This window comes from Rhipicephalus microplus, unplaced genomic scaffold, assembly GCF_043290135.1.
Source record: "Rhipicephalus microplus isolate Deutch F79 unplaced genomic scaffold, USDA_Rmic scaffold_13, whole genome shotgun sequence".
In the NCBI taxonomy this organism is placed as follows: Eukaryota; Metazoa; Arthropoda; class Arachnida; order Ixodida; family Ixodidae; genus Rhipicephalus; species Rhipicephalus microplus.
This window is the reverse complement of record NW_027464586.1, coordinates 10,967,651-10,982,838: the sequence shown is the minus strand read 5'-3', so window position 1 is coordinate 10,982,838 and position 15,188 is coordinate 10,967,651. Positions and strand designations below refer to the sequence as shown.

The following is a 15,188-nucleotide window of genomic DNA, read 5'->3' as shown; positions in this document are numbered from 1 at the left end:
CCATATGGCATCAATTAACCTAAATGAAGCATTTTTCATTGTGTATGGTGTCCACTCAAGAAGCAACAAACATCGATGCGACGCGATTAAAACACTCCCAGAGAACGTAATTAAGTGTATTCTCACCGACAGCCGCCGGTCGCACTCGCCGGCACTTCTCTAGCTTTTGTACGAGAACCCAGACGTGGCAATTCGTGTGCTTGGTGAACCAATATGATAGCGTAATGTTTCCGGCGTACTGCATTCGTTTTGGCCAAGCCGTTATGTAGTTGTTGCTTTAGCGAAAGAGCTACAGCATTGCGCTGGCGCGACCGCCTTCTACATTGCGCGAAAAGCATCCCAATACTCAATCAAATAAATTAGGCGGGCGTATCTATGGAATGAGCCTAGAAGCGTCATAAAGCGTGAGCAGATGTCGCCCTTTAGAACGAGCGCGAAACGGATATTAAACTTGGCAGACCCCGCCGGTAAACTGTTGCTGCTCCCCAGTCCACTTGGTTTTTTTTTCTTGAAGTTGTGAATTGTAAAAAAAAGCACTAGTGCCATTAACATAGTGGCAATCGTTACAGGCCGCAGTTGCTTGTGTTTAATAAATGTGCAATTTTTAGTAGCAGGTGTAGATCTTGTCTATGTTGTGTACACGACAAACGTAACTTAAGTTGAACCTTAAGTTTGTATGCCAACTAAGTATTTAACACTCAGTCAACGTCATGTTGGTGTGGCGCAGTGGGAGAAAGACGAAGACGACGTTCTGAACGGACGCGTTTTTCATGTTCTCCGCTTCGAAGGATTTATCGGCCATGGGCCGAGGTGCTGCTCAGGCTTCAGCCAGCGGCAACGACTACCGTGTTGTACTTCCTCGCCTTCCCACCGGTAAGCTTGTTGTGGACTCTGTCTTTTTACATGCGGACTTAGCTGGTCGCCCCTACCGGGTTCAAGATTTTAGAGATGCTCTTCGGGACATCATTGACTTGAAGGAAATAAGCTCCATAGGTCAATTTCAAATGTCTCATGTTTGGATGGTCACATGCAAGTCAACGCTGACGAAAACAAAGTTGGTCACAAGAGGCGAATTTTTCGTCAAAAGTCGTCGATGCCTCGTTATAGACCCGGAGCCCACGGAAGTGAAGTTGAAGCTTATGTGGCTTCCTGAGCGCTTGGAGGACGCCTATGTGTGCGAGGCACTGCAAGCTTTTGGGAAGGTCAAGACAATATCACAAGAAAGCTGGAAAGTAGCGGACATGGAACAAATGCGGACGCTAAATAGAGATGTTGTTTTGTCCCTTGCTGATGGAGTTCGCATTGCGGATATTCCTCACATTCTTGTTGTCTGCGGAGTGCAAAGCCTCGTCCTGATACCTGGCCGCCCACCACTTTGCCTTCGGTGCAGTAAGGTTGGACACATCCGTCGAAACTCCAGGACCCCTCGCTGTGACAACTGTCGACGCTTCGGTCATTTGGCCGAAGATTGTGTTATGACATACGCCAACAAGCTGCGACAGCACACAAAACAGCCAGATGATAACCTACAAGAGCATATTATGGATGCCACCGAGGTTTTGGATGCAACGGGAGACACTCCGTCAATGTCATATGCTGCAAGCTCTACCACAAGAAATCCAGAAGAGGAAAGAAAGTCACTCGCTGGTGACACAGTTGAAACTTCTGCGTGCAAAGAGCCAAGTGAATCATGCAAGCAGCATACCCAAAACAACTCCGCACCACCCCTAGCACAAGTAGGAGTTCCTTTGGAGAGTGCTGTTGCGCTGACCCATAAAGATGCCGAAGAACCACCAGTACAAGATAGAGACTCTGGGCTGGATGCCGCAGAAAGTTCATCACCTGCTTGCGCTGCAGCTCCGCAGCAGCTTTTTCATCATGGTGCAGTGTCGGAAGATGATATGCAGATCTCTACGGATACAGCAATACTGAAACGTCGCGCATCGTCCAGCTCGGATACAAGCAAAGGGAGTGACCCAGCGTCAGTGACTAGGGAGTCACGCCGTCGCCGAAAGTCCACGCCAAAGGGGAAGTGTCGCCGATCCCGATCTAGGAGGCCTGCTGGGGGCTCACGGGAAGCCTCAGCGCCAACTCTTGGGACTGATTAAGTGGGACGATAAGCGAATTAGAAGGTAGTCACCATGGCGCAGTCTGAGCGACTCATATTTGCCACCTTGAACGTATGCGGCCTTAGGTCTTCGCAGAAACAAGCACAGCTCCATAGACTTCTCACTCGGAAGCGTCTCGACTTTGTCGCCATTCAAGAGACAAAGATCGAGAGCGAGGAAGAGACCGAGAAGGCCCTGCGGCCTTTTCTGTCTCAGTTTAATGTATGTGTCTCACATGCTAAAGGTTTATCTGCGGGCTGTTGGTTGTTTCTGAGAAAAAGCCTACCCTGTTCAGCATTGTGCACTAGTGTTGATGAAGAGGGCAGGTATATATGCTGTGATTTTTTGTTGCAAGGAGTGCCATGGAGAATCATCAATCTATATGCGTTTAATAATGTTCCGAAACGGCTTGAGTTATTTGAAAAAGTGCGTAATTTAATTGACGTCGACAGATGCACGGTACTTATGGGAGATTTCAACTGCGTATGTGAAGCTATTGATCGTTATAATTCGTCTGGAAAGAGAGACAGGAGTGGTGAGCTTTTATCCGGTATTGTAGATAATGCAGGACTAATTGACATCGGGGTCTCGAATCGGGCAACAGCATATACAAGAGTACAAGGCAGCTCTCATGCTCGCCTTGACCGGATTTACGTGTCCTCATCACTCCTATCTCGTAAAATTTCCTGCAGCACCGAAGCTGTATCATTCTCAGACCATTGTATTGTCATAGCGCAAATTGGCGAAAATCGTCACAAACAATTCCGTCCCCAGTGGGCCCTTTGGAAAATGAATTCGAAGCTCCTCTGTGATCAGGAATTCATGAATCGCGTCCAGATGGCAATGAGGCAATCTTTTTCGATTGGTTTTCATATCTTCGCTGCTTGGGAGCTTTTTAAACAAGAAGTTCGCTCTATAGCTTGAGAAATTGGGGCTGTTAAGTCTTTCTATAGAAAGAATGATGAAAAGATACTTGTTAAAAGTCTTTGCAATCTTTATGAGATGGAATGCGAAATGCCGGGAAAGTACATCAAAGATATTGAGAATATTAAGTGCCAACTACAGAGATATGATGCTGCTCGCTACCAAGGGGCACGTATTAGATCTCGGAACCAGTGCACTTTAAATTCTGAGCAACCGACACGCCAAGCTTTACTTGATGAGCAACGCCAGGCGATTTCTAAAGTTATTCCAGACTTGTACTTTAACGATGTGCTCATAAAAGATAACGAAGACATTACTTTGGCGTTCGAAACGTACTATAACAGCTTATTTAGCTCTCCCTCTGATGATCTTGACGCTCACCTCAAGGCTAGTTTTGTTTCTCTTGTGAACCCCTTGAAGGACAGTGACTGTGAAGTCATTAATGGGCCCATTACTCTACAGGAAATCGAGCAAGCAATCGACAACTTGCCTTTATTGAAAACAACGCTGCCTGATGGCATCTCAGGTGAATTTTACAAAGCTTTCAAGAAAACGCTTGCTCCTATATTGCTGAATATTTTTCAGATGAGTTACGACATGGATACACTCCCACAATCTTTTTGCAAAAGTCACACTGTGTTAATACCGAAAACAACTGATAAGGAAAAACTTCGCTTCGTTGAGGGCTACAGACCAATATCGCTGTCAAATGTGGACTACAAAATGTTCGCAAAAGTATTAGCAAATAGGTTGCAATTTGCTATGTCGATCCTCATTGGGTCTCATCAGACATGTGGGATCAGAGGTCGATCCATACAAACCAATATACATGTCGCTCGAACAATGCTTCAATACTGTCATGGTTCTCAAGAACATCTTGCAATGCTACAGGTAGACCTTGCAAAAGCTTTTGATCGTGTTCGTCATTCCTTCGTTTTTTCTCTTCTCGAACAAGCTAATGTTGGCAAAGTTGTTCTTAAAGGCGATAAATTATGCTATAATGAATGCTCAACTCGTCTGATAGTTAATGGTCAACTCTCCAAGCCAGTTTCTATTCGCTCTTCTGTAAAACAGGGATGCCCGATGTCACCTCTTTTATTTGCACTTTATCTAGAACCACTGTGCTTAAGCATAATACAGTCGAGTTTCATTCATGGCTTTAGAATATTAGGCAGTGAGGTTAAAGTATTGGCTTATGCAGATGATGTCGCATTCTTTTGCACAGATAAACCAAGTGTCGAAAATGTGGTATATACTATTGAAAAGTTTGGCGTAGTATCAGGAGCTCGTTTAAATGCCTCTAAAAGTTTAGGACTGTGGTTTGGCTTGTGGGGTAGCACACCGAACTACTTTGCAGGGATTAATTGGACAAGAATACCTCCAACATACCTCGGTGTACCATTGCATGCATATAGATTCAGTGCGCACTACTGGAAAGAACGTGTCCCTAAGCTTGAACGACAGGCCCAGACATTTGTGCCCTATCGACTCTCGATATTTGGGAGAGCTGAAGCTTGCAATACTTTCTTAGCGACAAAACTTTACTATGTATTGCAACTTATTCATTGCGCAAGATTCTATATACAACGCTTTCATCGGATTTTCGCTACTTTCATATGGTCTTCGACTTTTGAGCCCAAGCGTCGTGATAATATATTCAAGTTAGTTAGTGAGGGTGGGTTAGGACTAAAACACCTTTATCTATGGCAAATAGTGTCCCGATTCTTCTTTTTTTGAGACAATTCCCATCCTGTAATCCGTTCCTTCTTGCAGGTTACACTTGTTGATTGCTTACCAGATTTAATTGTTTCATCCAACTTCTCCGAACGCCCATGCTTGTGGGGATTCATGCAGGAAGTTTACCTCGCAGTTCAGTTCCTTAAAGCTCGCTTCTCTGTAGAATACCTGTACTCAGTAACGCGCAAGGTGCTTTATAAGGACCTACTGAGTACACTTTTCGCACCTCCATTGTACCGTTCACTGTACGCCAATCTTCCTGGTCACGATGTGTTGAAGCGAGTGCGCAAAATGTACATTCCACCGAATTCAAAAACATTCTTCTATAAACTTCACTCCGAAACATTGGCGGTAAACACATGGTTAGAAAGAAAAGGTATTTTCATTCCGTCTGTTAACTGCCGTCTATGTGATGTGCCGGAAACGATTGAACATTGCTTTGTTAGCTGCAAAGATGCCATACTATTTTGGGATGTCCTTCAGCGAGCACTGAAAAAACGTTTCGTCATAAACTCTCACACAATACGTTATCTTCTGCCAGCAACACTTGATGAAGTACCATATGATATGTTTTTCCTCATGGGTTTGCACAGCTTGTGGAAGACACGAATGCAAGACCGCAATGCAGAGCCCACCACCTCTTCAAGCGCACACTTCATTCAAATGGCTATCCACCTAAAAAACATCTACGACGAGCTAGACTTTAGACCGGACTGGTACTCCGTCTTAGAGAACTGTTTGACCTCACCCCTTTTTTGTTTGTATAACACGATGTGAAGAACTCTTCGTGTGAGGAACTCACGCTGTGTTAGCCATTTAGTGTTTATGAGTAACGCTTGAGCGCTTACTTTGGCGATTTGATTGTACTTTTGTTCGCTTGATATTGTCTTTATTGCCCAAGTACTTTATTAAATACCATGAAAAAAAAAGTTGGTGTGGCGCAGTGGTTAGCGTCTACGAATTTGAATTCGCAGGTTGCACGTTCGATCCTCTGTGGCGCCTTTTTTTTTTTACGGGACGGGTGTTTTTTATACCGTTTTTATAGAATTCTTTTTTATTTTTTGTGGCAGCTCGTCACGGTGATTCTGACGTAATTTCGCGCTCAAGTGTTGCCGGCGCTGCAGCACCCACCATACCCACCATGCGCCATGCTGGGCGTTTCCCACCATTCACCCACTACATTAATCCACTATAATGGTGGGTGGTGGTTTCCACCATGCCCACCATTCGTTTTTTTCCGATAGGGTGCTGCTACTACCATCACACCCTTTTGACGGTGTTGGCATTGCTCTATATGAACCGATTCCATGCGACTGGCAATCTATCGAACAAGATACACAGAAACAGCTGCACTACCTACTGCTTGTGCTCATGCCATAGACAACCTAGTGTTACCTGCATCATGGTGTACTAAGCCTAGCGATAAAGGGCGAGTGTTTTTATACTAAGTTTTCCAGCTACTTTTTGCACATGCTGCACAGTTTACTGAACCTCTACAGCCAACCACCTGCAGACCAATGATCTAACAGAGCCCTTCAACCAAATGGTGGCAGGCATGTTTGCAAAGCATGTCAATTCTGAACAATTGGACTGGGATGTCATTCTGATATTTGTGACTTCTCCATACAAACAGGCTCCTCACCATATTTTCTTAGGCCTTGAACCATGCACCACTCTCGACATTATTTTGATGTGCGGACCGAACGGCTATGAACTCAGTCCCATTACTGAAATTGTAGAGCATGCAAAAAAGTGTCATGAATTGGCCTGCTCATTCACTTTGAACGTTTTTTTTGTTTCTGGGGTGTTGCAGGGAGGAAGAATAATAATATGCTGTTGAGGGACATGACCTTAGCTGAAAGAGCCGAGCGTGAGCAGTTGGGTCTAGGGACGAAATTCTTCTGTCTGTTTTCAACACCTTCCTTCCGTGTTGATAGGTCCATGGACACTGGGGCAGGATTTCGTATTGGAGGGGAGGTGCATCTTCCTGTTGCATCCAGCTGGGGTAGGAGAGAGAGCACTGGTGTGGCTTACGTGAGAAAAAGTGCTGGTCTGGTTTGAGGAGGAAAATTCTTCTTTTGCACCCCCTTCAGATGCCCACGTGTTGGCCTCCTTCTATGCTGAAGTGCTATTTTCATCAAGAAACCCCATTACACTTCATCAACATAGCGGGGCTCTCAAGTATCATGCACCAAGAGCTAAGAAAAGCTGCCCTGTTACTCTAAAAGGTTGAGCATACTGTTTTCAGTGCAGTATGCCCATGGCGGCCGTCCCCAAGGCGATGCCCACCGTCCATTTCCTCTTTATTGGAACATACCCAAACTCAGCCCACTCCTCCTGCCACAACATCACAGAAAATCTAGCTGGAAAAATGCAACTGAAGCTGCTGGGAGAAACTCGAGTTTCAGTTATCATCTTTGGCAGCGCCTCCCCAAATTCTGCAGAAAGACAAAAAGTCTGACGTTCCCCTGCAGAGCCAATACCATTCTCAAATCCACATCATTCGGGCCATTGTCGCACCGGTTATCTGTGACGACAAGTTATGACTACCTTATACAGAAGTAGCGTTGCGAAGGGAAGGTTAAAAAAAGTACTGTTCTAAACGTCAGAGTTTCATGAGACTTTGTAGTCACTGCAATAATGATTTGGTATTTCGACACTTTACTTTGAGTATTCAGTGATTGTACAGTAGCGACAAATTGAAATGGGACAATTAAGGGTTAAGGGTCCCCAAGCTATCTGCTTGCAAAAATGCACATCCCAAACAGATTGCTTGGAAAGTGCACATCCTTCTGCACATCATATCCAGTTTGGGTCATGCTAGTGTAATTTGAACTGAAATGTGTAAATTGTAGTTAGCATAATCTTTGGAGACCACATTCTCTTCTACATGATGTGGTTGTCTCAAGCGATTGTGCAGTTCAGTTATACTAAAACTGTGGTGCCGCACTTGAGTCCGTCAATACTGTAACAATAGTTTCCACTCATGCTTGCACTATGCGTCCTAAATATTCAGTCAATAAAATAAAAAAAACACCAAGCTATTTCACACTCTTGTGAATACAGGTTGGGGTGTATAGCATGTGCATTATTAAAACAGGGGAAGACATACTAGAGTGTGTAAAAAGGCCTTGCGTTTGCTACTGCCTCTTTTTTATCCTTGTTGTATAAATGCAAATATATCGGATTATAATTAGTTGCACAGCAAGAAGTTTTACTGAAGTGCACTTTTTAGTGCTCTTGGTATTGTAAACAATTTATGATGATGTGGTGCTATTGCTTCAAGTGCTTATACACACAGGATTTTCTTTGCTGCTCTAGGGGTAACGTCGTTATATTGGTGTTGTGACGTTTCTTTTCATTGTTTCTTGCACTACCATGTGCTTCTGTGGTGCTGAATAAATGCTGTTGTCTGTATAACACTTGCGGTTTGTTTCGATAAATCCTTGTACATGCCATCTATGTGGAGCAAAGGCAGCTGAAATGCAACTGATTTGCAACCTTTTCATTACATTGCCTAAAAGAAGGTGTAGGAAATTCAATTGCTTCTAAAAGTCACACCTTCACTCTAGTAATATGAGTGGCACACATCTGGCAGGTATGCGGTTATGTGCGCCAGGTGATTGACAGTTTGTCTACTCAAGAATGGCAGAAAATAATGTTGGTAATTTTAACACGACAACATCCAGGGAAAGGTCAGTGTTGACCTTGTAAATGTAATGAACATGTGACGCAGGAGGCGTGATGGCTGTACGATGAACCATTTATTTGTCTTCGTCTTCCTCCTTCTCTACCATTCCACCACACCGTTCTCGTGTGGTTCATCACACGCTTCCCCCCTCCCCCGAGAGAGACGTAGGTGCAGGGGCGGATGATATCGTTTAAGTCTCCCGACATGAACGATGTCAGTCTGGCGACCGAGTGGAGCCACGCTGCGGTCGATCTCGTAGTTAACTGCCGAAATCTTGCGTATGATCTTATAGGGTCCTTCCATTATTGCGCTGAGTTTGCCGTGGTTCGGGTGCCAGGGTGTTTCATATAGAACAAAGTCTCCCACTTGAAGCTCTAATGGAAGGAACTTCTTGTCATATATGATCTTGTTTTTCTGGTGATATGCTACTGAATTGCGGACTGCGTTTGTACGGGCTTCCTGCAGATTTTCGGTAACGCCTGGAAGAAGATAGGGATACGATGGTGTGCCATACATAAGAAAGCAGGGTGGGTAGCCTGTGACTTCGTGAGGCGTTCTATTGTACTCGTCGACAACGTCCGAGAGGAGACGCGGCCACGGTTTTCGGGGTTCATCGTTGATCTTGCATCGGAGGCGAGTAACGATCGTCTGATTAGTGCGCTCGTTTAGGCCATTACACTGCGGGCGTTGTGAGCTTGTTAAAAGCTGATGAATATTGTTGTGCTTGAGGAACTGCTTAAATTTGCCGGCAGTGAATCCTGTGCCGCGGTCGGAAAGGAACTTCCGCGGCTTTCCAGCAGCGAAGATACTCTTCAGGCAAGAGATGTACGCGTCGCAAGTCTCATTCTTGTGTGCGAATGCCCAGACATAGCGGGTGGCATGATCAACGGCTAAGTGAATGAATCTTTTGGATGAGCCGTAGTTGCCAAAACCTCCGATAGTGTCCATGGCCAGAAGATCAAACGGTTGTTCCGCTGGTGGCAAAGACTCCAAGGAACCAAATCGTTTGTTCTTCGGTTTCTTGCAGCGCTGGCAGGTATCGCAGTGGCGTATGTACTCGCTCACGTCGGTGATGATGTCGGGCCAATAGTACTGTGGAGAGAGAAGCCGCAGCGTCTTCTTTACCCCGACATGACCGAAAGCGTCGTGAGCTTTTTGGAGAAGATAAGACCGGAGGGCAAAAGGCACATAGACTTTTCGTATTCCCCTGCGTGTCACTATACTCAGTCCGTTCTCAATGGTATGCTTTCCGGGTGGTTTGTCGTTGTCATGCTCTCGCAGTTGCTCAGCAGATAGGAGTTGAACTACCGGGCTTCGGGATAGTGCATCAGCTTCAATGTTGTCGATGCCCTTTTGGTGTTTGATGTTCACGTCGTACATGGAGAGTTTCAAGGACCACCGGAAAAGTCGGCCTCGGGGATTCTTGATGCTTTTAAGCCACTGCAACGCTGCGTGATCTGTGATCACAGTGAAAGGTTTCCCGTGTAGATAGCAGTGCCATTTATCGATGGCGTCAATAATTGCCAAACATTCGAGTTCTGTGATGGCGTAATTAATTTCGTGTTTTAGTAACTTCCGTGAATGGTATGCGATTGGGTGCTCTCTACCTTCATCATCAGCCTGCTTCAAGACGGCGCCGATACCTCTGTTGGATGCATCGCAGTATAGCACACAAGGCTTAGTGGCATCGTAGATGTTAAGGATTGGCTCTTCCGTCACGCATTTCTTGAGCTGAGTGAAAGCCAGTTCACACTCCGCATCCCAATTCCAGGTGGCGTCTTTGCTGAGCAGGCGCGTCAGTGGGTGAGCGATTTGACTGAAGTGGTCGATGTATCGCCGGTAAACATTGACAGTGCCGAGAAAACGCTGCAACTCTTTAGGGCGTGATGGTGTCGGAAACCGTAAGATTGCGTCCACGTTGCTTTGTTTTGGAGTGACGGTGCCATGCGAAACCTTGTGTCCCAGGTACTCAATGGAGGTTCGAGCGAATTGACATTTCTTTAATTTCAGCTTGACGCCTTCGCTTTTGAAAGCTTTCAAAACGCCCTCCAGATGCCTCAGATGGTCTGGAAACGTGTCAGAGTAGACAACAATGTCATCGAAGTAATTCGTGACGTTCTGCAAACGGTGTTTTGCTAATACGAATTTGACAGCCCGTTCGAAAGTGGCCGGAGCATTCCGAAGGCCAAAAGGCATGACGAGCCACTCGTAGTGACCGGTACGTGTGACAAACGCCGTTTTCGGAATGTCATCAGGGTGAATCTTGACGTGCCAGTAACCTGACGTTATGTCTAATGTCGAAAAGTACGTAGATTTCCCCAGAGAATCGAGAACGTCATCGATGCGAGGGATGGGCTGATAATCAGGCACCGTCAATTCGTTCAGCTTGCGGTAGTCGATGCAGAAGCGCGTGCGTCCTTCCCCTTTTTTCTCTGCCATAAGTGCTGGCGCAGCGTATGGGGAGGTAGATAGTCGTATGACACCTTGCTTGAGAAGCTCATTGATCTGTCTGTCCATTTCAACGCTGTCAGTTTCGGAGCATCGATAGGGAGCTCTACGAATGGGAACATTGTTGTTGAGATGAATGCGATGCATTTCGCCGTTGATGCAACCAATGTCTGTCTGTGACTTGGAAAAAATGTCATCATACTTGTGGATAAGCTGCTTCAATGCCAACTGTTGAGTTTTATTTAGATGCAGTACATCACAAACTTCAACACCTTGCAAAGACGCGCCCTTGTTAACCGTGGTTTGGTTCTGTGTACGAGAATGGAGGATGTCTTTCCCTTGGCGTAGAGTCATAGTGTCAAGGTCCAGCGACAAGTTAAAGAGGCAACATATATCAGGGCCCCAGCAGGAATGAAAACCAAACATTCTGCTTTGCAATCAAATATTTTACCACATAGCCACACCAGGTCTCAACACTGCTGTGGAAATACACAACACTCAGGCACAATGTCAATTGCATGCTAACTATAGAATTTTATAAAAATTACAGATGCACTCCTATGATGCAGCCGTCACGACCAGTTCACGTCAATTGTAGTTAAGTGCCATACACTTTGGTAGATTTATGTAGCAGTGTTCGGGGCTACCATCCTTGAGAACACAAGGGCTACATATCAGCTTACCACGTCTGATGTTGCTAGCACTCATGTTGCTGCTGGCATTATTGTCCAAATGTAAACAACTCGTTATATAAAACATATGTGACTGTTGAACATACATCTGTGCGTACAACATTCGTCTGTTCTGCTAAATACACCACAGTCATTTTCCTTCAATGATACACGTAAGTCTCAAACGGTAAATTATGTTATTGTACAACATACTTATACATTAAAAGGAGTCACCACTTTTTCAGCACTTTTTTTTTCGCGGTTCTCCTACATGGATGAAGCTTTCTTTTTTTCGCCTATAAGTTGGCTAACTTTTCAATTACAGAAAAAGGAAAAACAGGTGGCAATTTTTTTTAATCTTCAAAAGGGATTGATACTAGTTTGTTATTTTCTTACAAGGGTGCCGTTTAACGCCGGAAAATGAGGCACGCGTGGGCAGGAAAACCTACCGGGTGCAAACCACACGTACTACATACCCAGGCGTCGAACACCTGTTTATTCACAACTATCGATCGTGCAGCTGTATGGGGCTCGAGTAGCGCCATACAGGCTCTATCAATTTGATTCATGTTACTCAACCATGAACGACTCACTTCTGTATTTGTCCACGTTCGTGCAAATTACATAATGTAACACTTGCATGGCTTAACCGACAGAGAAAATCGGCCTCGCTGACCAATAAAACAGCAGTAATGCCACTCATTATTTCATACATTCAATGAGCAAGCGGCAAAACAGTCAAAGCAAGTTGCCGATCAAGCACAGTGAAAAACATACTTTCAGGCTCAGTAAAATTTGTACAACGAACGCTGCCACCTCACACACACAAAAAAATCAAATATTAGCAGTCACAAAAATAACGCTGAAGCACGCAGTGACACTGCAAGTAAGGAATCTAGTGCAAGAGACTATAGTGCAAGTTCAAGCGCTGCAAACACCCTCCGCGTTCGTCAAGCACATGGGCAACGATAAGTACAATCGCAGGACTCGTGTCCACCACAGAGACACCGCAATCAGCACACGTCCAGCACAACACAAATGTGTACAGGTCGTGATCGCGTACAGCGCATTCCACACACGCGCAAATGCACACGCGCCGAGAGAACCTGAGGTTGCCTGACCCCATGTTACCCTAAACCCACAGCACGCCACACGCTAGAAAAATATGTCCAGAGAACCAGATTGAACGCTGCAGAGAACCTCAGGCTGCAGAGAAACTCTATGGCTACGACCCGGTGAAAATAACGCAAACGCTATTTTCGACCAACTTGGCTTGAGTTCGTAGAAAGCTATGGCTTTTAGAGAATAGTGGGTCAGGCAACCTGAGGTTCTCTGCATAGTTAATCTGGCTCTCCTGGCACATTTTTTTCGCGTGTGGCGTGCTGTGGCTTTTAGTTACAGTAGGTCAGGCAACCTCAAGTTCTCTTGGCGTGTGGCGTGTGTACAGTCAACGCCTCCTAGATTTCTTGTGCCTGCCGGATGAGTGCGAAACGCCAGTCATCTTTGACGGCGCTGCCTACGTAGGGGTAAGAATCTTTGTACTTAGCCTTCGAAATCGGCAATTTCGGCGTTTGCTAATAATTTTAGAGGATGCCTTGTATTAAAAAAGTTGCTTTCTGAATGACGGTGTCACTTACGTAGAGTAATTATATTTTGTTTACGCTTTTTCATATCTTTTTACGTTAGTTTTGTTGCTTATAAGCTTTAAAAATGTAAATATTTATTTGAAGACACCCCCTACTTGAGTGACGCCACCACCGTAGTTCCGACGACCGCCGCTTCCCAAGTGACTGCCGATATTCCGGCAGGCACAGGAAATCTAGGAGGTGTTGGCACAGTACACCGTAGCGTGTGTGCATGCGTGCGTGTGTGGGATGAGCTGTACGCGATCGCGAGCTGAACAAACGCCTCCTCTAGAAAGATGCCAGCCGAATAAGAAGAAAAACTGCTGCCACGCCCTTTTTCTCCTTCATTTTAAATTGTTCTCGGTCGCTAGCGTTACTTGTGGCGGACGGTGCAACAAAGCAACATTTTGCATAGACTCCGAAACAGCGGTGCACAGTTGCAAATCTCGAACAACCTTCGACTGACGCGCCCTTATGGACCGCAGATGAAAAATGCTTAGCTGGTACAGCCCGCTGTCGTGATGATGGATGGATGGATGGATGGATGTGGCTGTACCCTTTAAATCGAGCGGCGGCTAGCGCTACTTTGCTGTAATACTTAGTGAATTAACCATTAGATTTATCTTTTTTTCTCCTTTAAATAGTGATGTTGAGGATTCGTAGTTTGCAGTGAAGGGTTTAATTTTCACTCGTGCCTTGACTTTAGCCACCAATCAAATAACCTCCTTCTAGTTAGGTCTACCTGCTTAAAGTCTAGTTTGCCCTCCCTGTCCCTAAACCCCAGTGCTTTGAAAAACTCTGTGCCATTATCCTGAACTATGGGATGAAGCCCTCCACAGAACATTATCAAGTGTTCGGCAGTTTCTTCTTCCTCTCCACACGCACTGCATACCGTGTCTACCCCTTCGTATTTGGCCCGATATATCTTGGTTCGCAATACTCCCGTCCTGGCCTCAAACAGTAGAGAACTACCCCGAGTATTATCATAGATCCTTTCCTTGGCAATTTTGCCTAAAAGTTCGATAGATCTCTAGTGCGGTCTTCTTAATCACGTCAATTCTTCACATGTCAGTATCCGTTTCCTTCACTTTCTTCTTAACCGATAGTTCTTTTTGGTTTTGCCACCTGCTGTTTTCCAACTATTTACAAGTCAATTTCCTGGTTCGCTTCCTCAATTTTGTGTCGACATTCTTCATGTACAAGTAGCTGAAAACCTTCCTAGCCCAACGCTCCTTCCCATTTCTCTCAATCGCTTCTCAATTTTTATCTTGCTGCTAGCTTCTTTGCCCTCAAATGATGTCCATCCCATTTCACCTTGCACTTCCTGATTTGGTGTATTCCCGTGAGCTCCTGAAGCAAGCCTACATATTCCACATTGCTTAATTTCTAATCTTGCTTGAACTTCTGACCTCATGCACAAGACCGCATTGCCAAACGTCGACCCAGAAACCTTGACCCCTCTCGATATTCCTCTCACAACATCATACCTATTGAAATACACAGTGCCCTGTTTTTCATTACCACTGCATTCCTGTTACCTTTAGCCGACACAAATATTTTGTGTTCCCTTAGGTACTCGGCCCCATCGCTTATACATACGCCCAGATATTTGTATTTATCTGTTATTTCTAGCGTGACCTCCTGTATTCTGAGCTCACTACCTTCGTTATTATTAAAAGTCATGAATGCTGATTTTTCCTTACTCAATCTAAAATATAGCCTATCGCCCTAATTACCGCAGATGTCCATCAATTTCTGCAAATCTTCCTTGTTTTAGGCCATAAGCAATATATCATCTGCGTACATCAATGCTGGTAGTGCCTGATCAATGAGTTTTCCTTGTTTGTCTGAAGAGAGGTTGAAGCCAACGACTTCCCTCTAATTTGGCCTCTAATCCTTGTAGGTCCATCATGAATAACAAGGGCGACAGTGAACACCCCTGCATAAGTCGGCGTTTCCCCTCTGTGGGCTTGGACACTGTTTT

At 45.1% G+C, this 15,188-nt stretch overlaps 1 protein-coding gene across 1 annotated transcript in view; it reads left to right on the top strand.

Annotated features, from left to right (window-relative positions):
- The first annotated feature begins 738 nt into the window (after nt 1–738).
- LOC119180431 (uncharacterized) overlaps nt 739–15,188 on the top strand; it is a 61,458-nt gene continuing 47,008 nt past the window's right edge. The window contains exon 1 of the mRNA XM_075882603.1: nt 739–1,647. Coding sequence (XP_075738718.1) covers nt 771–1,647 — 877 coding nt within the window. The 5' untranslated portion in view covers nt 739–770. The remainder of the gene's footprint in view (nt 1,648–15,188) is intronic.